General features: G+C 51.1%; 1 protein-coding gene across 1 annotated transcript; it reads left to right on the forward strand.

Annotated features, from left to right (window-relative positions):
- Positions 1 to 15,504: 15,504 nt before the first annotated feature.
- On the forward strand, positions 15,505 to 23,998 carry SH2D6 (SH2 domain containing 6). Its single transcript, XM_047854454.1, has 17 exons — positions 15,505 to 15,519; positions 17,414 to 17,439; positions 17,804 to 17,838; positions 18,253 to 18,323; positions 18,411 to 18,531; positions 19,101 to 19,171; positions 19,840 to 19,900; positions 20,804 to 20,826; positions 21,274 to 21,334; positions 21,704 to 21,782; positions 21,933 to 21,963; positions 22,085 to 22,109; positions 22,260 to 22,337; positions 22,516 to 22,571; positions 22,848 to 22,931; positions 23,101 to 23,259; positions 23,882 to 23,998. The coding sequence occupies exons 1-17, from the start codon at positions 15,505 to 15,507 to the stop codon at positions 23,996 to 23,998; spliced, it is 1,113 nt and encodes a 370-aa protein (XP_047710410.1).
- The last annotated feature ends 733 nt before the right edge of the window (positions 23,999 to 24,731 follow it).

Below are 24,731 nucleotides of genomic sequence, written 5' to 3' on the forward strand. Positions count from 1 at the left end.
CACTGGGCGCTCTGAGGGTCAGCCGTAAAATGAAGGGTGGTTCGGGGCGCCTGGTTGGCTCACTCGGTAGAGCATGTGACTCATGATCTTGGGATTGTGAGTTCGAGCCTCACATTGAGCTTAGAGCCTACTTTAAAAAATGAAAACAAACATAAAAAGAAGGGTGGTTCTGGCTCAACCCAGGGGCATCTTGCCTACATCACATCATAGGACCCCAGAGCTAGTCTTGTCCAACTTGCTCGCACACTTTCTAAAGGAGGATACCGAGGCCCTGAGAGCACAGGTGGCTTGCACAGGGATGGGACTCAGGTCACATAAGAACGGGAAGTAGGGGCAGTGTAAGGGAAGCTTCCATTTCCTTCTGAATCCTTGTAGAGGTATGAAGCAGAGTCTGTGTGTGCCCCAGGAGAAGGTGGGCACCCAGTTAGCCACACTTGTGCTCCTCAGCCTAGGACTCCGGTCTGTCTGTCCTGGACACAGGTCTGCCCTGGCCCAGGGCTGGTCCACAGGCTCATTAGAGATAAGGCTCAGGCTTTAAGGTCAAGGCCCCACCCAGGAGGCAGCAAGTCGGGCAGTGGAACTAAGTCAATCCACGTGTTAAAATTTCTGGACCAGAGCAAGATGGGACGTTTTCTTCAGAGAATGCAGACTAGCAGGCATCTGAGTGTCTCCATGGCCAAACTGCTGGCCTTAAAAATAGGGTAATCTGGGTTGTAATATCAGCAAGAGCCTTGTCCTCATAAGAATCAGAGACTGGGCAGATAACCTGGGAGAATGGAAAGAGTTGAACAGTTTGGCTACTTACTGGCTGTATTTAGTCTCCTAGAGCCTCACTGTGCCCGATCTGTAAAATGGGCATAAAGATAAATGCAAAGATTGAGATCATAAAATTAATTAGCAAATAGATACTCAGTCAGCCTAGACTTCTTTTTCTTCCCCCCAAAGAGAATTTACTAGGGGACCCCAATACATGTGCCAGGCACCTCAGGAAGTAGTGCCCCCCCAACCCCCACCTCCCACCATGAACTCATGGTGGAGCCGGCAGGGGCATGGGAAGTTAAACCACACATCACCACCCCTTGTCCAGCCTTCTCTCCCACCCTAGCAAGGTTTAGCCACTCTAGTCTGCACTGGCACATAACCAGGGTGGCTTTTAGGTTCTGGACTCTGTGCATGACCAAGGACACAAGGACAACTGGGAGTCACTGTTCTCCACATTTGAGCCTCACTTGGCTAAATTTGGCCCCATCACCACAAAAATCAAAAGAGGTTTGCAAATTAACAATGAAACAAGAGCAGATCACTCAACCTGGGAATCCCAAGCACCTTGGAACTCAAACAATGCTAAAGACATTATCTGGTAACCAGGCTCCAAAACTTCTTTTTTTTTGGTTTTTTGGTGTGTGTGTGTGTGTGTGTGTGTGTGTGTGTGTGTGTGTTTAAACCAGACTCACATTTTTCCTCTCCCTCTGGTCTCCCCCAGCAGGAATGCTCAGTTTGTCCCAGATGGAGTAAAATAAAACATTTCTTTAGCAAGCGTCCGCCCTCTCCCACCCCTCCTTTCGGGAAGTGGGAAGACGCAATTAGGCAAGCGGGTGTGCCCCAAAGAAGAGAGGGAGGAGAGGGCACCCTGAGGAGGCGGCCCTGGGCCAGCTGAGCCTCTCTGACTTCTATAGGGGAACCGGGCACTGGCGGTCAGACCTTGGAATGCTACTTGCCTAACAGCACCTTGCTTGGTAGCTTGGGGCCCTCCCCCCACATGGGAATCAGAGAGGGGTCCAGCTTGGGCGGGGTGGGGGGGGGGTGTTGCTGCTGAGCCGGCCGCGTCCAAGTGGACCTAGAATTGAGATGGGTATTGGCGAGGCTAACAACAGCTATGCAGTGCAGAAAATTCTGCCAGGGGATTGCAGTGTCCAGATCCTTGGTCTCAATCAAGCTCTAACTACTGTTATCTGTCTCTGCTGCTGTCTGACCCTGCTATGTACTCAGTGCTTTATTGTTATTATTATTAGTGTTTAGAAAGAGAGAGGGAATCCCTAGCAGGCCCCACGCTCAGCGCAGAGCTGGCTGCAGGGCTCAATCCAATGACCCCGGGATCATGACCCGAGCCGAAATCAAGAGTTCCACACTCAACCTACTGAGCCACCCAGGCCCCCTGTACTCAGTGCTACTACCACTACTATAGGAGGTGGTTCTGTCCTCAGGCCTACTACCATCATAATTATGCATAATTATGCTTAATGGACAGAGAGTGTCCGGGAGGCTCAGAGGAGGTGACTTGTCCAGGATCACACTGCCAGTTCAGTAGCAGAAGCAGGATTCTAGCCCAGGCTGGTCTAGCTTCAAAGCTGATGTTAGACCTACAATACCTCACCCTTCTCTTTTTCTTTTTTTTTTTAAGTTTAATTTTAATTTTTGAGAGAGAGAGAGACAGAGTGTGAGCGGGGGAGGGGCAGAGAGAGGGAGTCACAGAATCTGAAGCAGGCTTCAGGCTCTGAGCTGTCAGCACAGAGTTGGATCATCTCCTGGTCCTGAGTTCAAGCCCCACATTGGGAGTAGAGTTTACTTTTAAAAAATAAGTAGGGGCACCTGGGTGGCTCAGTCGGTTAAGTGTCAGACTCTTGATTTAGGTTCAGGTCATGATCTCGAGGTTCCTGGGTTCGAGCCCCACATCGGACTCTGTGCTGAAATTGCAGAGCCTGCTTGGGATTCTCTCTCTCCCTCTCTCTCTCTCTCTCTGCCCCTCCTTGGCTTGCTCTCTATCGATAAATAAATAAATAAACATTAAAAAACTTTTAAAAATTAGTTAATTAAATTTATTTAAAAAAAAATCCAACCAGCTTGAATTTCACTAAGGCCCACTGATGGGGTTAGAGAAGCAGTTGAAAGCTTGGTTCTACCCCTTTCCATCTAGGCCATGCTGGGCAACCACACTTCACTGAGCAGTGCTTAGAAACCTCCACTTGTCCACCGTCCTCGGACAACTGCTCACCCTGCAGACTCAGCTGAAATATCTGTCCCCTGAGATGTGCAGCGATCCCTGCCTCCCTCCTCTGTGGTCCCCAGTACTCTGAGCGTCAAGGCCTCTGGACTATCTGGGTCCACAGCTTCCATGGGAAAACTTTTCAACCATATCCCACTAGCAAAGGTGGAACTGTATCCACGGGTGATCGAGTTGCCCCTGGCCCGCTTCCCAACAATTGTGCCCTGCCAAAGCCCAGCTAGGCATAGTCTTCCCAGAGCATTCCCATTTTCTACATTTTTTAGGTAAAATTGACAGTGAAATGCACAAATCATAATCATATAGCTCAATGAGTTTTGGCATATGCAAACACCCAAGTAAACCAACATCCTACCAAGATATAAAGCACTTCCACCCCCGTAGAGAGTTCCCTTGCCACCACTTTTTATCATCTACTCCATGTGTGCCTCTCCCAACACACCGTTGGCTCTTCCAGCCCAGGAGCTATGTCAGGTTATCCTTGTGAACTAAAGTGTCCAAGGGCAAGCCATCTTAAGATGGGCGACTTTGGCACAAAGATTATATTGAGTTAAAAAGCAAGATGAACCTGGACGGGTCACTCGGTTAAGCATCTGGCTCTTGATTCTGGCTCAGGTTATGATCTCATGGTTTGGGAGTTTAAGCCTTGCATTGGGCTCTACACTGACAGTGCAATACCTGCTTGGGGTTCTCTCTCTCTCTCTCTCTCTCTCTGCCCCTCCCCTCCTCTAAATAATCATTTTTTAAAAAGCAATCAAAACCTAGCAGATTCAGGAAAACGTCTTTACTCCCTTTCCCTGCCAGATGCCTAAAAAGAATTTAGATAGAGGGCCTGCTCCAGAAAGACAGCTATCACTATGAATAACTACATTATACTATGAACTAGATATAGTAGATAGGAAGGAACCTAACAAGGCCTGTTTGAGCAAAGTCCTGTATATCCCATTGTTTCTGAGTGGCCTAGAAAACATTTACCAAACGTTTGCTCTTTTTCATCATCCTGTGAGTTGCATTCTTTCCCTTTGAAGCCCCAGAGCCCTATCACCTTCTCCTTAATTCAGAATGACATATATATATATATCTCATTTTGCTTGTCTCTGGAATTTCCATGTCTGTGTGGGTTCCCCATATGTACACTATGAAATTTGATTTTCTCTTGTTAATCTGTCTCATGTCAATTTGATTTTTAGTCCCACTAGAAGGATCTTGAAGGGGACAAGAAATACTTGCTCCCCCACAGACCCTGGCACCCTGCAACACATCTAGCAGGTAACAGACACTCAAAAAAAATTATTATTATTATTATTTTTACTAAATGTATTAACAGATTAGAGAGCAAAATTCCCACATTCTTGAATGGCCCCAAGGTACTGTCACCTTGGGAAAGTCACTTAAGCCTTCTGAGCCAAGCTTCCTTGACTGTGAAGGGAAGATAATAACCCAGCCATCCTACCTTAGGGGATTGTGGGTATCCAGTAAGATGACTCATGGAAGTTTCTTTGAAAAGAATAAAGGCCTAGACACATGCAAGCTGCTGTTACCATTATTTTTAATAAACTCCTACTTCTAGGACAAACATCTGGTTGAAGGAAACCAGGAGAGAGTCATCCAACACTGACTTCCGGGTTTGGCTACTTGGGCTCCGGCCAATGTCTGGAGCCACCCAAGCTGCCCAGCTCTCTGCTTCTGTGTTCATGGACCCAGGCTTATGGATTGATTTCCGGGGCTAAGAATTTCCTGAAATTGCAAAGGATTCTCCCTAATTGAGTTCCCAACCTGGCTTCTAACTACCCTGCCATATGGTCCTCTCCTAGTCTGTTTCCCATCTGTAAAATGCAGGCACCAGACAAGGAGTCCCTTCTGGGTCCTCTGACTCCAATCCAGAGGCACAGCTCAGGCTGAGATGTTGCATTTCCTCAGCCTGGGAAGCTGGCAGAGATCTGTTGCAACACTTAACATTCCAACAATCAAAATTCCCCCAAAAATTCCGTTGAAGGCATTGACTCAGGATGGGTCTAGCCTTTAAATTTGATTTTGTAATAAATTTTTCTAGATCATTTCAACCAGCTCTGAGGAACGGCCAGGGGTCTGGGCTACCATATTTTCTTTTTCTTTTTTTTCTTTAAGTTTTCTTATTTACTTTGAGAGAGACAGAGCGTATGCCTGTGCACACAAGCAGGAGGAGGGGCAGAGAGAGAGGTGAGAGTGCAAGCAAGCTCTGTAGTCAGCACAGAGCCCGATGTGGGGCTCAGTCCCACGAGTAGTAAGATCATGACCTGAACTGAAATCAAGAGTCGAATGCTTAACTGACTTAGCCACCCAGGTGTCCCATGAACTGCCATATTTTCTTTTAAAAGTTATTTTTAAATTTTTTAATATTTATTTATCTTTGAGAGAGAGACAGAGCGTGAGTGGGGAAGAGGCAGAGGGAGACACAGAATCTGAAGCAGGCTCCAGGCTCCGAGCTGTCAGCACAGAGCCCCACGCGGGGCTCGAACTCACAAACCACGAGATCATGACCTGAGCCAATATCATTGCTTAACCAACTGAGCCACCCAGGGGCCCCATGCCATATTTTCTGAATAAAGCTGTTGAGTGCTCAGAGACATTCTGGGCAGTGACATGCTGGAATTCCTTGGTGACCTCTTGGAAAGTGGGACTGTCCAGTACAGCATGAATGAGTGGGTCAGGAGGAGATCCGGTGGAGCACTGTGGTGGCAAGGAGGGCAGCAGGCAACTGGGGCAGGAAGGGAAGGGAGAAAGGAAGAAAGGAAGAAAGGAAGGAAGAAAGAAAGAAAGGAAGAAAGAAAGAAAGAAAGGAAGAAAGAAAGAAAGAGAAAGATTTATTTCAAAATAATAATAGACTCACAAGAACTTGCAAAAAAACACTATGGAGTACTGATACATGCTACAACCTGGATAAACTTTAAAAAATTTAAAACATCATGCTAAGTGAAAGAATCCCATCACCAAAAAAACATGTATTATATGATTTCATGAAATGTCCAGAATAAGCAAATCTGTGGAAATAAATAGTAGATTAATGGTTGCCTAGGGCTGGAGGAGATAAGGTGGTTTAGGGGGTACCTGCTAATAGGTACAGGCTACTTTTTGGGGTGATGAAAATGTTCTGAAATTAAATTGTGGTGATAGTTGCACAAGTCTGTGAATATACTAAAAAACGTTGAATTCTACACTCAATAAAGCAGTCAACAAACACCCAAAGGGCTTTGTAACCTTTGAGCGGTAAGGCCATCCTTGACCCATTTGCACCCCACTTTAAAAATATAGTATAGACAGGGGTGCCTGGGTGGCTCAGTCGGTTAAGCGCTGACTTTGGCTCAGGTCATGATCTCGCGGTCTGTGAGTTTGGGCCCATGTCAGGCTCTGTGCTGACTGCTGAGAGCCTGGAGCCTGCTTCAGATTCTGTGTCTCCCTCTCTCTCTGCCCCTCCCCCACTCATACTTGTCTCTCTCTCTCTCTGTCAAAAATAAATAAATATATATTTTTTAAAAATATATATAGTATAGACAGGTCCCATGTGTCTACCACCCAGCTTCTCCTGATGGAGACATCTTACATAATTATAGTAAGTGCACCACCTTCCCCTTTAAAAAATGAAACTCCTGAAGGCCCCAAGCCTTTTCTCCAGTGTCTCAGGTTCAAATTCTCATGATAGTAACTCCTCACCCATGCCCTGAACTTTATACTTTGCAAAACACTCCCACCCCCAGATGCTAACTATACTTAGTGATAGCTATATACTTATGGTAATAAACATTTCCTAATATATATAATTGTCAGTTGTACACCTGAGACTAATATAATGGTCTAATACAATTGACTAATAATTGTATGTCACTATACTTCAACTCAAAAAAAAAAAAAAAAAAAAACCTCCAAAAAACCGACCTCCAAACCCCATTTATGTGAACTGCAAACTGTGAAACATGGTTAGCCAATTTCTTGGTTTTCTTCTTCACAAGAAACCTTGTCCCTCCCTGAGTTCCTTCCCTCTGTAAGGCTGCCAAATTTGGCAAATAAGAATTTTACCTGTCAACCCTATGAGGCAGTCAACTCTAACATATGCTCAGCCAGTGCCGGGAGGATCTGTTCTTCATTTTGAGAGAGTTCGCAGACTCTTTCAAGAACTGAAAGGGTCCTTGGACCTCCCCTTGCCCAGCGTGGTCCACAGGCCTGGGCTGGGTCTCCCAGGCCGAGTCCTCACTCTGGCCTTTCCTTTCCCAAGTTTACATTCGTCCTGGCTCTGCCTGACACCAGGGCCGACTGCAGCCAGAAGCCTCAGCTCTTGGTGCCTCAGTTTGCCCATCTAGAGGCTGGTCTTGCAGGGGCCGCTGAGGCCATGGAAAGGGCCACAGGGATCCCGGTCGGAGCTGCGAGTCCCGCGCCAGGACTATTGTCCAGATCCAGGACAATGAAAAATTAGGATGGCAACACGCCAGACTCGGCTGGGGTGGGACACATCCAGGCCGGAACCCCAGGCCGAACTACAAGTTCCGGTAGGAGTGGGCCACGGGGCGGGGCCTCGGGAGCTGTGGTCTGCGACTTCAGTGCCAATCCCCAGGCGAGTGAGCCCTCAGGCATGAGTCACGAGGACCGGGACAGCACATTAGACCTCTGGACGCACAGACTCAAGCACTCGCAGGCCGTGCCGGCCCGCCCCCCCGCGAACTACAAATCCCAGCAGGCAGTGGGCTGCGGGGCGGGGCCTTGGAGACCAGGACGCTCAGGACCGGAAGAGAGTGACCGGCGTGATGGGATCTTCCATCGTTGGATGGGGGCTGCCCCGGTACGGAGGAGAGGATCTTCTCTCCCGCCAGCCCAGCTCCCCGCCGCCCCTGCACACACTGCTCGACCACGGCGTCGCGGGTCCGAGCCCTCCTCCGCTAACCGGAGCCCGGACCCGCTTTCCCCGCGAGCCTGGGCTGCTACGGAAAGGGAATATGTGTTGGCCCCTCGGCGGTAGGGGGATGCAGAGTTCGCCTTCCTGACCTCTCCTCCATCTCCTAGAACTCCCTTTCCCAGGAGGGAAGAGCAGCCCGGACCCTGAGACGGGACTAAGCCTTTTAGGGTCCTTGTACGGGCTGCAAGTCTCTTGGAGAAGCTCCGGGAAGGCCTGGGTTCTCCCGGTCCTGGATGTATGTACGGATGTTCGGGGCCTGGTTTCGGACCACTGTCAGTGCCTGCGCCCAGGCATTAGTTTTACATGGCAGAGTTTGATAAGGCTGAGGGGCTGCCAGGAAGTTATAAGCAGGGCAGTCATATTCAGTAGGTTTCTCTCAAAATGGTCTGCTCACGGCTCGGGGTCAAGGGCCAGACCCTTGTCCTAACTTCCTGGTTATCCAAGGATCGTCTGAGGCATTACAGAAGAGACTTACCTAATCCCTTCAGTACAAGTCAGGAACTCAGTCCAGTCTGCTCAGTACGATGAGCTCACTTCATCCACCCTCCAGAGCCAAGGCAGTGTCTCTCCAGAGGCCTCTTCTCAGCTGATTTCTGGCTCCCAAGTGGGGATTCAGGTTACACCTGTATCGGGAGCAGTGACACCACAGTGGCCAGCAACACATTGGACTTTCTGTCTCCAGCCCTATTTTCAGCTTATACACTTTCTGATCTGATCATGTACTGCTGTGTCCCTGATCATCAAGGTTGATAGGAAAATATCTAAGGTATAGCCACAACCCTGTAATGCCAGTGAGATTTTATTCTTCTGTAGTTAGGTCGAACCAGCTGTTTCCTAGAAACGTTTCATTTAATCTTGGAATAGTTAGAAACCACTCCAGAAAGGATATTCAAAGTAGATTGCCCAGGTTCCCTTGGTAACAGGAGTGGGGGTCATATTAATTAGTCAAGTGGTCTCTAAGCATGCATTTCTGTCTGGGAAATTCTCAAAGCTCGGTTTTCCAAGTATTTTTGTTAAGACAACAAGTCGTTTGTTACATAGCCCCTCTGCCCCTAGAGACGAGAGATAGATACCATGGAAACTTGGAGACAACCTTGCCCCAGTCCCTGGACTCTTTAATAAGACTCTCCTGTGATAGCGAACTTCTGCATTCCTGGGCTGAGCACTGGACTCTGGAATCAGTTAGAGCCTGTGTCACTTGCCTGCCATATGCCAAAAGCCATTTTATGCCTATCCCTGTTTCCTGAAGATCCAGCCTACAGGGCGCAGGTAAAGTCACAGGGCAGTGTCAATTAGGTCATCACAGGGAATGTGGCTAAGGGTAAGGTGCAACAAAAGTTGGATTCTTTCCCCTTCAGAGCCATGGGAGCGACTCAGGAACATACCTATTCTGTACATGAAAGTACCTGCACCTATACTGCTCATACATCCTGATGCAACTGCAAGATTCCCATTTTGACAGGGTTATTCTTGGCACATGAATGTTTTAAATAAAAGTTTGTTAAAACCGTCATTTAAAGCACAGAGGGGCACCTGGCCGGCTCAGTCAGTACAGCACGTAGCTCTTGGTCTCGGGGTTGTAAGTTCAAGCCCCAGGTTGGGTGTGCAGATTACTTAAAAATAAAATCTTAAAAAAAATAATAAAATCATAAACAGAAACTCATTGTCTTAATAACACCTTCTATCTTGTTTGCACATGTTTTTAAAATCTTCCGTTTGTGTAGAGCGTCACAGATTTCTGCAAGGTCCTGGCATCAACAGCAAGTGGTAATTAACCTGGGTTGGTGGTCCTGCAGGCCACGCCCCTTCCTCTGTCTGCCTAGCCTCAGGATAAGGACAGGCAGCCACGCTTCTCTTCACCACCAGGGGCCGCCCTTTCCCGTAGAACGTCTGCGGACCTGTAGCGGACCGGGCCGGGGTGAGGGGATCGAGGGCTCTAGTCCCGCGTGTAAGATTGGATGTCCCTGGCCCAAGGCCCAGCATCCACCTCTGCTTGAGTCTCAATTTTTCCGTTGGTAAAGTGGGGAGGGTGACCTCAGGGCCCTCCACACCCATCAAGGAAGGATGTGGGGATGGAGACACATCCGCTCGCGGCAGTGCCTGGTCTCTCCGAAGGGGCAGTAAAAGGCCAGGCCGGTTTTCCGTAATCTCTTGTGTTCACCAGTCCTAGGAGAAAGAAACAAGGAAGCAGCAGGAGTAGCAGATATCTGGCTCACTGGCTCTGAGCTGAAGAGGGAAACCTAGGCAGGTCCATATTACATCTGTCCAGGGAGATAGGGGGTGGAGGAATGAGGGGGTAGAGTGCCGAGAGGGAGGGGAGAGGAGTAGATGCCCTCCCCCCCCCCCCACAGGAAGGTAAATAGAGGAAAAGAACCAGTAGGGTAAGGGCACAGTCAGTCACGGATACCCAGAGAAGCGTCCTTGGTAATCCATCTGTATTTAGGGAAGAGAGTTGTTTGCAGGGAAACAGGAAAAGGGTCTCCGGACACTGTGCTTAATGGAGGCCTAGTGGTTGGTGACCAATGGGCAATAAAGGAACAAGCTATGGCCTTTCGGAAGAGAGAGACCAAAGATGTTTGCAGAGAGGCAGACTTTTTCTTTTTTTTAAAATTCTTACTTACATGTCCCTCTCTCCTTATAAAATGTAGGCTCCAGAGGTCAGGGATTTTTTTTCTGCCATTCTGTGCAGTCTTTCCAGTGCCCAGGCCAATGCCCAGCACATAGTAGGTGCTCACAGAGAGGCAAGCTTTGAGTGAGATTTGAGTATGTAGCTCAAATATTTGTTGAGAGCCTGTTATGTGCCAAGCTGTGGGCTGGGCACTTGGAATTTGGCTGTGAACTGAACAGATACAGTCGCTACCCATTTACAGGGCTTCCAGTCGAGTGGGAGTCCCTAGTGTAGCTCTGAAATAAACCTCTAGATCTAATTATGGGGGGAGCCGCAAGAGAGGGTGTATTGTAAGGGAGAGACAGACTGCCCTGGTCTGGGACCCCTGCTGAGGGTCACATAAGCTGTGGCCTGAAGGACAAGGGAGGAAAGGGGACAGAGTGTTCCAGCAAAAGAATGGCAAGTGTGCAGCCTCTAGAAAAGGCTAGAAAGGGATGAAAGAAGCCATGTAACATTATAAGCATTTGCAGCCACCCTGCCCCCTACCCCCACCTTATCCAGGCTTCCCAAACCCTGGGACACTGCCCGGGCTCTTTATCCAGGTGCTCCTTTGTAGAATCTGGGCAGTGGGCTAATGGATCAAGTTTAAAAATAGCTGAAGAAGTTATGGTAATCTTCATAATCAGGCCCAGGTGGAGGGGAGAGGGCTGGGGTCTGGCGAAGGCGAGTGTGCTTCCACCATCTGTGAAGAGAGCATTGCCAGTTGCAGAGCTGAGCTGAGGAAAGCGGTGCCAGGTGGGGGTGGGGTAAGAGTTTTTGAACTATTACATACACAGAGCAGAGTCCTTTTTTCCTTTTTACTGTCTGTTGCTATACATTAAGCGTGCTTTCCCTCTTTGTTATATTCCCTAAGGACTGAATAAAGATCTGAATTTCTTCCAACTGGAATTTCCTGAAGTCAGCAGGGTGCAGAATGGGCCCTCCCCCCACCTGCATCCTGTATTCACCTCAAAGAGAAGTTGAGTGTGAGTCCATGGGGAAAATGGAGGGGCTAGGGCAGGAGAAGCAGGTAGGGGCCTGATCCTACAAGGTGACAGAGACATTTGGTCTTTATTCAAGGAGCCATGGTGTGTCCCTTATGGGTTTTAGGCAGAGCTGGGACATGACCAAATCTGCTATGAGCAAAGGCTCAGGGACAGGGAAGGGCAGGGTGTGTGGGACGGAGGCAGGTGGAAGGTGGTACTGGCTGGTGCTCTTTACCCTGGAGACCTAGAAAGCTGGCGTCAACTGTCAGGCCCCACCCTAACCCTTGGAAAATCTGAAGGAAAATAGTGTTCTGGCCTCCAGAAAAATACAGAGACATGCTACACACCAATCTTTATCACTTTCAGGGAGATAGAGGGAGGGTCCCTGCGATTAATTTTAACCCAACCACAGAGTTCAATTGGACTCAGGCTCCACCTGCTCAGGTAAAAGTATCTTGAGAATTCCTTCTCCCTGACTCCTCACAGGACCTTGTTTATAACTTCCAGGTCTCCCCTCCCCAGCCCTGTAGTTCAGGCTTGTCCCATGCCACTGACTTGGCCCTAGCCTCATGTTCAGAAACTTCTACGATCTATCCCACCCTTTCCACTTGCCTCTATGGATTCCTGTTCCCCTGGGAGAAGAATTCCTGTATTATCAACACCCTCTGGGTTTTTTTTCCCCCCACCTTTCCCAGTACTTTCCTGGCTAAGGAAAAGCTGGCTGTCATAAGGTAGCCCCACACCCTGATGACCTCCCCTGGGCCACCTCCAGGGCCCTGCTTCTCCCTAATGCATCCTTTGCCCCACCCCCCCCCCACCCCCCACCCCCCCCCTCCCGGGCTTCCTCACATTTGAAATCCAGGTTATCTCCCTCTCCTTCCCTTGCTTCTTTCTTCTTCTGTTGTTGCCATTGTTGTTTACATTTGTATTGACTGATTTTTTTAATTGTAAAAATAATTAATATTTGTCATAAACACAGTCTCAAGACGATAGAAATATAAAGCTATGACACTTCTTTCTACCCAGTCTGACCTTTGTAGGAGACATCCACTATGCCTGGCCTCAGAGTTTGAGCTTCTGTGGTCTCAACTCTGGAGTTCTTTTTTTTTTGTTTTGTTTTGTTTTTGTTTTTGTTTTTTTTTTTAATTTTATTTTTTTCAATGTTTATTTATTTTTGGGACAGAGAGAGACAGAGCATGAACGGGGGAGGGGCAGAGAGAGAGGGAGACACAGAATCGGAAACAGGCTCCAGGCTCTGAGCCATCAGCCCAGAGCCCGACGCGGGGCTCGAACTCCCGGACTGCGAGATCATGACCTGGCTGAAGTCGGACGCTTAACCGACTGCGCCACCCAGGCGCCCCTCAACTCTGGAGTTCTTAACTGAAAGTAAGACAAACCCACCCTAGCTAGTTTAGGTGGAAAAACAGTTTATTAAAGATATGCTCACAGCATCTCCTGGAGGACCAGAAAAACAGCCAGAAACAATGGCTCAAAAGTCAAAATGGCTCAAAAGTCAAAAATGGCTCAAAAAGTCAAAATGGCTCAAAAGTCAAAAGTTGGCCTGGTGGAGGCACCTCTGGGCATAGACAAAACTATTGCCAACACCACTCACCTGGGCCCTGGTGGTCCCAAGGGGGTCTCAACCTCCTCAGCCTCCAGAAGTAGGATACAGATGTCATCCCCTCCCCAGGGCGGCTTCCTCTTGGTGCCTGCTTCAGACACAAAGTCTAACACGGGGGCATGTGACTGGCCGAATGCCTGCATCCCAGCTGCAAAGGAGGCTGGGAAGACGTCGCTGGGCTCCTGTGGATGGAATCAGGATTTATATAAGGTGGAGAATGCCCCAAATGCAGGACATGCTCACTGGCCAGAAAGAATGGCTCAGGTCCCCTTCTATTCTCTAGGAGTCCAGCCGCCCCCATCTCCTGCTCCGCATGCTTACCCCTGAGAACTCTGGCCACAGCCGGCTTGCCTTCCCCCTCCTCCTCCTTCTCACAGTGCTTCCCACTTTGCTACACCGGGGATCCCGGCTAGACTGCACCACCCACCGTGTCTGCTGGTAACATCTATGTGAAGCAGGACACCGCTGTCTCAGGGAAAGCTGATATTTATTTTGTGGGTGCTGTGTGTTTCTTGTGCCATCACCTCATTTGACCCTCAGAAGCTCCCTCACTAAAAGGAACCCCCACTGACATCCCCATTTACACAAGAGGAAACTCAAGCCCAGAGATTGAACATCTTGGGTGTGCCCTCTCCATCACTTGTAGTGGCCCCTTGAGAGCAGGGTCTGTGTCACGTTCTTTCCCTGCTGGGGACTCCTGTGTTCCAAACAAGCAAAAGTCCATATGTGATTCTAAAAATGTCCTAGAAGTTACAGGTTCTCAGACTGTTTCCTATATAACAGAGTTTCCCAAACTTGACTGATCATAAGATTGATCTATGATGTTTATTTGTTAAAAATAATATAGATTCCTGGGGCACCTGGGTGGCTCAGTCGGTGATCTCAGTCAGTGATCTTTGGCTCAGGTCGTGATCTCACTGTTCGTGGGTTGAGGCCCAAGTCAGGCTCTGTGCTGACAGCTCAGAGCCTGGAGCCAGCTTTGGATTCTGTCTGCCTCTCTCTCTGTCCCTACCCAGCTCATGCTCATGCTCTGTCTCAAAACTAAATATATATATATATATATATATATATATATATATATATATTCCCAATTCCCTCCTGGAGCATCCAATCCATAAGATCTCAGGTAAGGGGGGAGGGTGCCTGGGTGGCTCAGTTGCTTAAGTGTCCACCTCTTGGTTTCAGCTCAGGTCATGATTTTACGAATCATGAGTTCTATCCCCTGTTTGGGATTCTCTATCTTCCTCTCTCTCAGCCCTCCCCCACTCATGCTCTCTGTCTCGGTCTCTCTCAAAAATAAATAAATATATTTTTAAAAAAGATCTCATGGAAGGTCTGAGAATCTAAGACTTTTAACAAGTTCTCTAGCGATTCTTGTGATCATGCAAATAAGGGAAACAGTGCTCTGGAGAGCTGTTTTCTTAGGGTGGATTTAGACTATTCTGGACCTACAAATTACAGCCCGTTCCCATTAGAGATCAGTAACCGAGGTCTGGAAAATGTGGAGAATCACTGCGTGCTATGCAAGAGCCTTAGAACAGGCACTGGGTGCTACCAGACAATGGGGCATTGCAACCAAAATATGACCTTCCAGCAATACCACTTCTAGGAATTCATGCTGAGGGAATAGCTATGGTTATGCACAAAGCAGTCCTGTGCCAGAGGAGAAAGAGGTTGTCCAAATCTGCCTGTGTAATTAGTAAGAAGCACAGTCCTCACTGCACAGGGCTGGCCAGTGTGAGACAAAGCCACGAGGCAGGCCTCCTTCCACCCCCTTCTTCCTAATCTGTCCAGGCCAATGCCCCCACCCAGATGGCACGATTCCATCCTCTGTGCCTGTGACCCTTTCATTCACCCAGCTCATGGCATTTGCCTATGCAAAGCCCCAAACAGAAGGGGGGGGTGTGGCTGAGGCAAGGGGGGTACTTACTGGGAAACCCACTCAGTTTGGGTTGGCAGTGGGGCTGATATCTAGAGCCTCCTGCTGTAGACTTTGATCTGCTGACCTTGTCCCATAGAAAGTCCCCTTCATGAGGGAGGTTGCCCCCTGTAATAATGGTCCAAATGTGGAACAAAGGTCAAATGGGGAGTGGAGGTTAGGGAGGAGACCCCTGTCCCTGACCCAGACCTAGATTGTTTCTTTGTTTTTGTTCTCTCAGTTTTTCCCACTGTACCACATGGGCTCCCTGTTAAGCCACCCCAGTGATTTTTCATAGCTTCTTAAAGTGCCCTTTGGCCTGTAGGTCCCAGGAGTCATCTGGTATTCCTCTCTGAAGGTTGTGGCCAGCTCAACCCTGGGGTTCTCTTCCCAGTGTCCCTAGCCCCATGGCCTCCAAAGATGTAAGCACGTGACCTTCACTTCTTTGTGCCAACAGCCAGGCCATCACCAAAATAATAAACAGGCAAGTTACAGTGCCCTAGAAAAGTCTTACATTCATGATCCTCATCTGTGTTTCCTCAGTCCCTGGTTTAAACAAAGTCAGACGCCAGGCCCTTCTTTTTGCCCCAACACTTCTCAGATATTAATGTTCTAAAATTCACTCAAGTAACAGAACACCTGAAAGTCATGGGCTCCTTAAGGAAGGCGTGTTTACCGCTGTGTCTAATTCCCTCACAGGAAAGGAGGGTAAGGATTCAGGCCTAGATGAGATGCAGGATTGCCTGGTGGTTAGTACACAGGCAAAGCTTGGGTTGAATCTCACCTCCAATACTTACTAATTGTCAATCTTGGGAAAGTCACCCAATTTCTCAAAGCCTCTGAGCTATGTGGACTGAACTGTATCCCTTCTTCAATCATCTATTGAAGCCCTGGCCCCCAGTGTGGCTATATTTGAAGACAGGATCTTTAGGGAGGTAATTAAAGTTAAATGAGGTCATAAGGGTAGAGCCCTGATTCAATAAGACTGGTGTCCTTATAAGAAGAGATCAGAGATAGCTCTCTCTATGCACGCAGAGAGCATAGGCCAGAAGTTGTCTGTGTGCAAGGCAGGAAGAGAACTCTCATCAGAAACCAACTCTGGGGGCGCCTGAGTGGCTCAGTTGGTTGAGCGTCTGACTTTGGCTCAGGTCACAATCTCACAGTTTGTGGGTTTGAGCCCTGTGTCAGGCTCTGTGCTGACAGCTCAGAGCCTGGAGACTGCTTTGGATTGATTCTGTGTCTCCCTCTCTCTCTGCCCCTCTCCCACTTGTGCTCTGTCTCTGTCTCTCTCTCTCTCTCTCTCAAAAATAAACATTAAAATTTTTAAAAAAAGAAAAAAAGAAGCCAACTCTGATGGCACACTGATCTTGAACATTTAGCTTCCAGAACAGTGACAAAATAAATTTCTCTAGTTCAAGCCACCTCATCTGTGGTATTCTGTGATGGCAGCCTGATCTAATACACTCAGTTTCCTCTTCTGAAAAACAGCATTTGCATCATGAGGCTATTGTAAGAATCCAATAGGAAATACACATGCCTGCTTATTCAGTTTTCCTATAACATCTTTAGCACCTAAATAGTGCCTGGCAGATAATGGATGTTCAATAAATACTTATTCAGTGAATAAATACATCCATCCATAAAGGAAGCTGTCATACTAAATACATATGCATATTTCTGAGTTTTTCATTAACCTCTACTTCTGTGATCATTGGCGACCAGTCACCAGGAAAGGACAGCCAGCATAAAGCGTTTAAGAAAAGTGCAAGGCTGGTCTCTCATTTTCAACTGGATCTGCCCATTAATGTCATATCTTCTGTGAGGTGGGAAAGGCCAGTCTGGATGATCCTTTGATGAGCTTCTGGGAGGAGGACGCATTGATCAGGGAGCTGCAGTAGGCCTCTGAGCCCTGGTCTAGCCTTGTGAGCCTGAGGCCCTGGGGCAGAGGAGAGAGCCCTTCCTCCTGTGGAGCAGAAGGGCTGGAGACTGGGGACCACAGCACGGGAAGCCAAAGTGGGGGAGGTTATGGGAGCCTCTGGGGCAACTTGGTCTGGGGTTAGAGGACACAGCAGGCCCACCTTCCTGGTGCTTGTGAGATGCAAATGATGAGAACAATAGGGCCTCTGTCCCCAGGCCATTTGTGGCAGAACCTCTGCTCAAGGGAGGCATTGCTGCTTCTGCTGGGCCATGGTGAGAGTTAGTTCTGGGGCAGCCCGAGGTGCACAGACCTGCCCACCCCTTGGGGCCCAGGAATCTTCCCAGGGAGGGGCATCCCAGCTGCACTGGCTACCCCCTTATGCCCCTCTCTCTTTGCAGGACAAGCTCAGGGGGAGCAAGCCCCGGTGAGTACTCAGCTCTGCTCTTTCCTCTGCCTCCTCTCTGATCTCTACCTCGCTGCCCCTTTCCTGGGCACGGCCCTACCTGCCCAGTAAGACCATTCATGTACTTCTACCCCGCTGGGAGCGCTAGGGCTCCCCCACTACCAGCTTCACTGGGGCACCAACTCATCCAGCTGTGTACCCACCGGGCACTGGCTCTGCCCCCGGGACTGTTCTTCCTGCTGTCCTGATCCCAGGCCAGTGCCACACAACTCCAGGGGGCGCCATTCACATAGTCATGGATGTGAATGTCCTGGGAATTGTGCAGTGTCTGGTTGACACAAACTCAAGGGCCTCTTGGGCAGAGTTGACTAGAGTCTGATTGCAGGTTGGGGCCACCTCTTCCATCTCCCAGATGTGGAGGTAAGTGACAGTGGGAAAGAGGGGCCCCCTGCAAGCAGAATGGGGTCCCCTGCAAGTACAGTCTCTTCTGAATGGCTCCGGACCCCTCCTGCCCATTGTAGTCCAGCACTACTAAGTCATCGGGGCCTAGCCTTTCCATCTGTCTTGCTCAGAATTTGGGGTGCATGGGGTAGGGGATTGTCATAGCTGGAACTTAGCTGGGAGGCCCCCTTATTTTCAAAACGCCTACCTCACTGGCCCTGCTGCAGTGTTGGAAAGGTTGGTCATGAATGGTTCCTTTGAGTTGAGTGAATCACTGAGGCCCTACTGTAAAAGTGCAGATGGTTTATTATATTGGGGACAGAGAGTAAGTCATTGTGGGGTGGGGGTGGGGGTGCTGGGAGATAAGGCCAGTCTCATCAGTCCCCTGTCCAGATTCCCCAGCTTGGAAAAAAGATGTCCCCAGCCCATGTCCTCTGCCTGCCTCTGGGACCTGGAGACACACAGTAAGTATAGCTGCTGAGACTAGAGGGGAGGGAGGTGGGACGCAGCAGCTACCACTGGTCCTCCTGCTCCTCTTCTAGCCCTTCCAGAAAGCCCAGGAGGAGGAGGAAGAGGAGGAAGATAAATATGAGCTGCCCCCCTGTGAGGCTCTACCCCTCAGTCTTGTCTCTGCCCACCTTCCTGGCACCGAGGAGGACTCTTTGTACTTGGGTAGGGGTTGGGAAGGTGAGGAAGGGAGTTGGGTGGTCAGGCAGGACAGAGGGTCCCCACAAGAAAAGAGGGTGCAGACCTTGCCTCTTCTCCCTTTGTATGTGCTGGGCCACGGAAGGGGGGGTTGGGGGTGAGGCCTCAGCTGGCAGTTGCTGAAGCCTCTGGGCTAGGCAGAGAGAGGATGGAGGAGAGGAGGAGGCAGGGGGGAGAAAGGCAGGAGGGAGAGTGGGAAGGGGAGAGCCTGGAGGGGCACTGTAACCAAGGCAACGGTGGGAAAGCAGGAGGCCCCACAGGGTCCCTGGGGCCTCCTCTGAGATCCCTCGCACTTCTCGAGCCAGGGTAGGGATGCCAGGAGAGCCGGGGCTGCCGCTGGCATCCCACCCCCAGGGCTCCTTGACTCAGTGGGGGTAGGAAAACTGGCTGCCTCCAGTTGCCATGGAGATGGGGCTGTGGGGAAGCCAGTGAGGGGGAGGGGGAGGAGGAAATAAAGGCTAGGAAGGGGGTGGGAGGAAAACAGGAACCTGTGTGGGAGGAACCCACGCACCCACAATGCTTGGGGCCTTTTCCAGATCACCCTGGCCCCCCGGGCCCATGCAAGTCACCGCCACCGCCACCGCGACCCCAGCCCCAGCCCACAACGGTGAATAACACCCCCTCAAGTGCCTCCTTCCCCCGCCCCCCCACCTCACCCCAGGCTACCATTTCCCAGTGAGTAAATCTAAGAGGCAACTCATCCGCAAGATTCCCTCACATCTGCATTCTAGAAGTCCCTGAAAAATTAGATGTGTCAGAAGCAGAGCCCTGTTACCGGCGGCTGCTCCCTTCCCCTCCCCCTTCCCGGTCATTCCCCCCACCCCCACCAGTCAGCGTCCAGGGACTCACCCTTCCGGTGGAGCTGGGAGGGCTGGAAGGCCAGGCTGCCCCTCCCTGGACCCTGGAGCCTGAGGACCCCTCCCTGCCTAGAGAGTGAAGAAATCCCTCACTTGGCTGCCATCACGGCCAGCTGGAAAGCCCCACTGGGCTTGAGAAAAGCTTATGGGCTTGGAAGTTACCACTTTCATCATATATTTTATTGGAATAAAAAGAAAAAAAAAAAAAAACAGGGAGAGATTCACAACAAAGAGCACAAAGCAGAGGCAAAGAGTTACCTCTGTACATTAGTTCTTGTACTGCAGTGGTTTTAAGGCCGCGCAGATATACTTAACCCCACTGCATCCCACCCCACCATGTTGCCCTTCCCATGCCCCAGTTCCTCTCCCTTCTCCCACCCCTAACCCTGCTCTCCCTCCCGCCCCATTGTGCCCACAGCTGAAGGCAATACTGAACCTGCAGGAGGCTAGGAAGCAGGGACAGCCCTTTGGGAAGCAAGGTAATGAGGACTTCCTATCTCTTTTAAAGGCCCACTCACTCCGTACCCTGAGATGGGGCGTCCTGGCCCCCTCAGGGCAGACTAGAGTTCGGGTTACTTGGGCTCATGCTTTGCCTGGTCACTACATTCCTCCAGCTGTTCCTCATTTTTACCTGAGGAAAAATTCCCCATCCCCGCTAAGGCTGGCAGTTCAGGAGGACCCTAAGGTCTGGAGACCAGAAATGCTTTGGCTGAGATCACAAAAAAGCAGAGTCCCCGACTTCCAGGTCCTGTTCTGCACCTGCTGTGCTTTCTGGGTCCGGCAAGGGACACTCCAGGATGAAGAGATCTGAGGGCAGCTTCCCCTCACTATTGAAACACATCTGAGTGTCATGTCCCTGTCGAAGTGGCTCTTTGGCCACCGGTCTCTGATCCCATCCATGTCATTATTGCTACCACTGTCCAGAGACTTTGCCTGTGATAAGTGCCCTGAGGCCTGTGAACCCAGAACCCTGGGATATCAGGACAGTGAGGGACCTCAGTCAGCACATTTTTGTCTGAAGATGGCCCAAGAAGAGCAGTCTCCTGCCTAAGGTCAAACAGCTAACTTGAGGCACGTTCACGTTTACTGTGCTCAGTGGTTGGTAAACCTTCGTGACCTTGAGGGTGGTTTTGACTTGGGGAACAGCCCAAAGTCATTTGGAGCAAGCCTGGCAAATCATTTGGGAGGTCAAGCCAGGCAACACCACCGGGGGGTGTGAAGTAAGGCGATCGGAGCTTAGGGTGGCTTTCTCCTGGAGCTTCAAAGCTGACTCTGAGAATCCCTTCAGATGAGTTCCAAAGATACTCCATCCTTCCAGCCTAAGTTTCACTGAATTCTTTTCTCCCTGTGCTCATGACTTGTGGTTTCTCCTTTACCTCCAGAGTTGGCTACACCGGCCAGAATGGTGAGTGACCTCTCTCTCAGTCCCCACTCATCCTCTAGGGTTCTGGCTAGGAAGTTGGCAAAGTTGGGGTAGGGGGCCTTGGGAGGGCCAGGAAATAGCCCTAAAACCAAGGGAAAAGGTCCAGAGCAGAGTCGTTCCTGTTTGCCACAGGCCCCTGACAAGGTGTAAGCCAGCTGTCATATGCCGTCCAAGGCTACTGGGGAAGCCTGGCCTCTGGGCTCCTCCTGGACACCCACATTCTATGAGAGCTGGGGCCTATAGGCACCTCTGAAGGGGAAGGTGCTCATGGGTGCCCCCTCCCAGGCAAAGGAGCAACTTTAATCATTCTAGCTAGCTCTCAGAAAGAGGTCCAGCTTGTGGGGGGGGGGGGGGAGGGAGATGTCCATAGCCCCCCCCACCCCAAGTGATGGCTTCACCCTCCCTCCCATTTGCTGGTCAAACTCGTAGGTGCCAAGCCCTCCAAAGAAATCTGATGAGAACATCTACTTGGAATGTGAGCCCAGTCCAGGTGAACACCTCCCTCTACCCCAGATCCATCTTGCCTGAGGCCCTCAGCTGCTCACAACAGGACACATTCTGGCTCTGTCTTCTTCCCTTGTCTTCCCCACTACCCCACCAATACACATTTGCTTTTGGACACCCACATGGACACCCACGCTTCGGCCTTTGGTCCAGGTTGACCCCTACTGTGCATACTAGAGGGGGAACCCCCTTAAAGCAAGGGTTGCATGGGCTTCCCCACTGGTTGGAAGGACTCCCTGAGAGCCCGGGCTGCTGAGAGACAGCAGGCCTGCAGGCATCTGCACCCCTCCCTGGTCGGTGTGGATTTCCTTGCCTGATACCCAGTCTCCAGCCCAGCCTGCTTTCACTGTTTTAGTCCTGGCCTTGACTCGAACTCTGAGCTCTCAAGTCCTGATGCCCCCAGACCCTCTTCCAAGGACATCAGTGGTGCCCAGGTGAGTGCCCACCAGGGATGTGTGTGTGTACATGAGAGATGGCCAACTCAAGCTTCCCCAGCTCTGACCCTGGGATCTCTGGGTTCACTGGGTTCTTTCTCTTAAAGAAGATAAAATCCTGAGCTTTCTTCCCCAACTTGCTCCCCACAGGTCCACCGCAGCCCCCCAGGAAGCTTGGAATGTAAGAGGCTAGTAGCCAGGGGAGAAGTAACCTGGGGTGGGGGGAGCTCAGGGAGGGACTACAGGCCCAGGGGGTGGGCCTACAGGACCGAGACTTTCTGACCAGCCCTCCTGTGTCCCAGGGAGCAGCGAACGACACTTGTAAAGGTGAGTAGAGGCGTCTTCAGCGTGAACCCCAGGCAGTCCTTCCAGGGCCCATCTTTCCAGCCTCTCATGCCCCACTTGGCTGTGGGAGTCCTCACAGCTCTGACTTCAGCTCGGAGCAGGCCTGAGGGGATCCCACTGTGCATTTGCCAGGGTCTGCACCAAAGCAGGAAGCTCCTAGCCCGTACCTCAAGATCATCCCTCATTTGGAGGTCACTCGTGGCCTAGCTGGTAGGTCCTACCAGAGCCCAAGACCTGGAGAGGAGGGATGAAGCACCGGGTGCTCTGCTTGGGGCTTCAGGCCTATGTGCACTGCCCTCTAACCTCGCCCACCTCTGCAGCTGGGCCCAAAGCCTTCTTTGCCTAATCCCCAACCAGCCTCAGCTTTACAATCTGCTTCTTCCAGCAGGAAGGAGATCCTCTCTTTCCTGCATAACACCCACCCGGAGCACCTCAGCTGCTGAGGTGAGGAGGGGCAGGGAGAAGGCTCTGGAGGAGGCCTGCAGGGCCTCTTGGCGGCCGGTGGGGTGGGTGCGGCTCACCGTAGCGAGGATCACGTTTTGAACATGCGTGTGCAGCACCCTGCTGGGCACCACACACAGACACATCTCTGTTCTGCTTGTGCAGACTCAGTCTAGGGAACTGAGATGTGAACACGACCGCAGAACAGGGTTCTCTGTTCCCCAGCCCCTCTCCACTGTCGTGGCACATCTGTGAATGGCTGCTTGTGTGTGTATACAGGACAGCAGCCTTCTGGGTCAGCCTTGGTACTCAGGGAACTGTGACCGCCATGCTGTTGAGAGTGCCCTGCTCCAATTCCGAAAGGTGGGCAACTGCAGCCCCCCTGGGCTTTCTCGGAAACCCTTCTGCTCACCAGCTGTGGTTGGCTGAGCAGGTGGGGATGGGAAGGCAAGGGGGGTGCTGGCCATTTGCGGGCCAGGGCTGCAGGCAGACAGTTGGAAGACGAGGTTGATGGATGGGGTCTCCTCCACAGGATGGGGCCTACACTGTGCGCCCCAGCTCAGAGCCTCATGGCTCACAGCCCCTTACCCTGGCAGTGCTTCTCCATGGCCGGGTCTTCAACATTCCCATCCGGCGGCTGGATGGTGGGAGCCACTATGCCCTGGGCCGGGAGGGCAGGAACCACGAGGAGGTGGGTGCTGGAGGAGGATGGGGCTACAAAGCAAGGAGGGCACAGCACAGTCACATGCTGGGTCCTGCCAGGAGCATTTGCCCAGAGGAAAACCCACATTTTGCATTTTTTTTTCTGGATTGGGTGGAAATGAGAGTGGCCAGTGACTTGAATTCCTTCCCAGAGGTCTGCCTTCCTCTGGGGGAGGCACCCCTCTTGTAGGGCTCCATCTGCCCAAGGCCCGGTGGGAGGCAATGGGCCTGCCATGAACCCAGTTAGGAGGAGGGCAGGACCCGGGTAGTCCAGGTTCCTGCCCATCCCAAGGACTTAACTTTGTGCCTGGCACTTGCGGAGGCTTACGTGCTGGAGGACCTGGGCAGAGGCATGGCCCCAAAGTTATTTCTACCCGGCCTGGGAAATATGAGCCTGGCTAACAACATGCCCGTGGGTGCAGTTGCAAGAAAGTTGTGCGGGGCCTGGAACCGGGCAGCAGAACGGCAGTGGCGCTTCATGGGGCAAACAAGAAGGAAAGTATTTAGAAAAATGTCAACAAACCCCCTCCCCAGAGCCCCTCAGTTCCTTCAGGAAGTTTCTCCCAGCATGAGGCTCAGGAGACTCACTGATGCCCCTCATTCCTGTCCAGCTGTTCTCCTCCGTGTCTGCCATGGTCTGGCACTACACACAGCACCCGCTGCCCCTTGTGGACAGACACAGTGGTAGCCGTCAGCTCACCTGCCTGCTCTTCCCCACCAAGCCCTGACGCCATGGCGGACTGTACACAGCCACCTCTGGCCCCGTAGTTTGCTCCTTGCTGGGGGCCATCCTGGGCTGTCTCCCTCTTGCCTCTCCCAAGTCTCCACCCCTCCAGACCCTCCCCACCCCCTTGCCCCAGTCTCTGCAGGCCTGGATGAGAGGCTTTGGGAAAGGTTGTCCAGAGGCAGCAAGAGCCCCTGAGACCCCACCCCATGTTCACCTGGAGCCTGGCACTGCCCTGCTGCATCTCCAAGGATTGGAAGCAGGCATCACGCAGCGTCCCCATTCCCAGCCCCCAGGCATGGCTGTGTCTGCACTGTTTACTAGAGCCTCCCAAGCTGCTTTGGATGAAAGCCTCCCCGGGGAAGCTGAGCCTCAGGGAAACAGCCCAGGGTACTGCTTGGACACAAAGAGAATCCTTTCACATTCTTTCGGGGACTTAACACAGGGCTGGCATCTTTGCTTACACTGTACATGGTCCGCTTTCAATAAATATTTGTTGAGTGAATTCTTGAATCTGCTGAGTGAAGCAGAGGCAGCTTTTGTGAGGCCTCCATGAGGTTTCAAGGTTCTTAAGTGTCCCAGGGCACAGACTGGGCCTGGGAGTGATGGAGCCGTGGTGGCCAGGCCAGGGCAAGAAGGGCCAGCCCCGTTTCTGCCCCTGATTGGGTCTTTTGCCCTTAGCCGGTCAGTGGAGGCCAGCCCGGGGTGGCTGATTTTTGTTTTATTTTGTTTGTGGA

This window comes from Prionailurus viverrinus, chromosome A3, assembly GCF_022837055.1.
Source record: "Prionailurus viverrinus isolate Anna chromosome A3, UM_Priviv_1.0, whole genome shotgun sequence".
In the NCBI taxonomy this organism is placed as follows: Eukaryota; Metazoa; Chordata; class Mammalia; order Carnivora; family Felidae; genus Prionailurus; species Prionailurus viverrinus.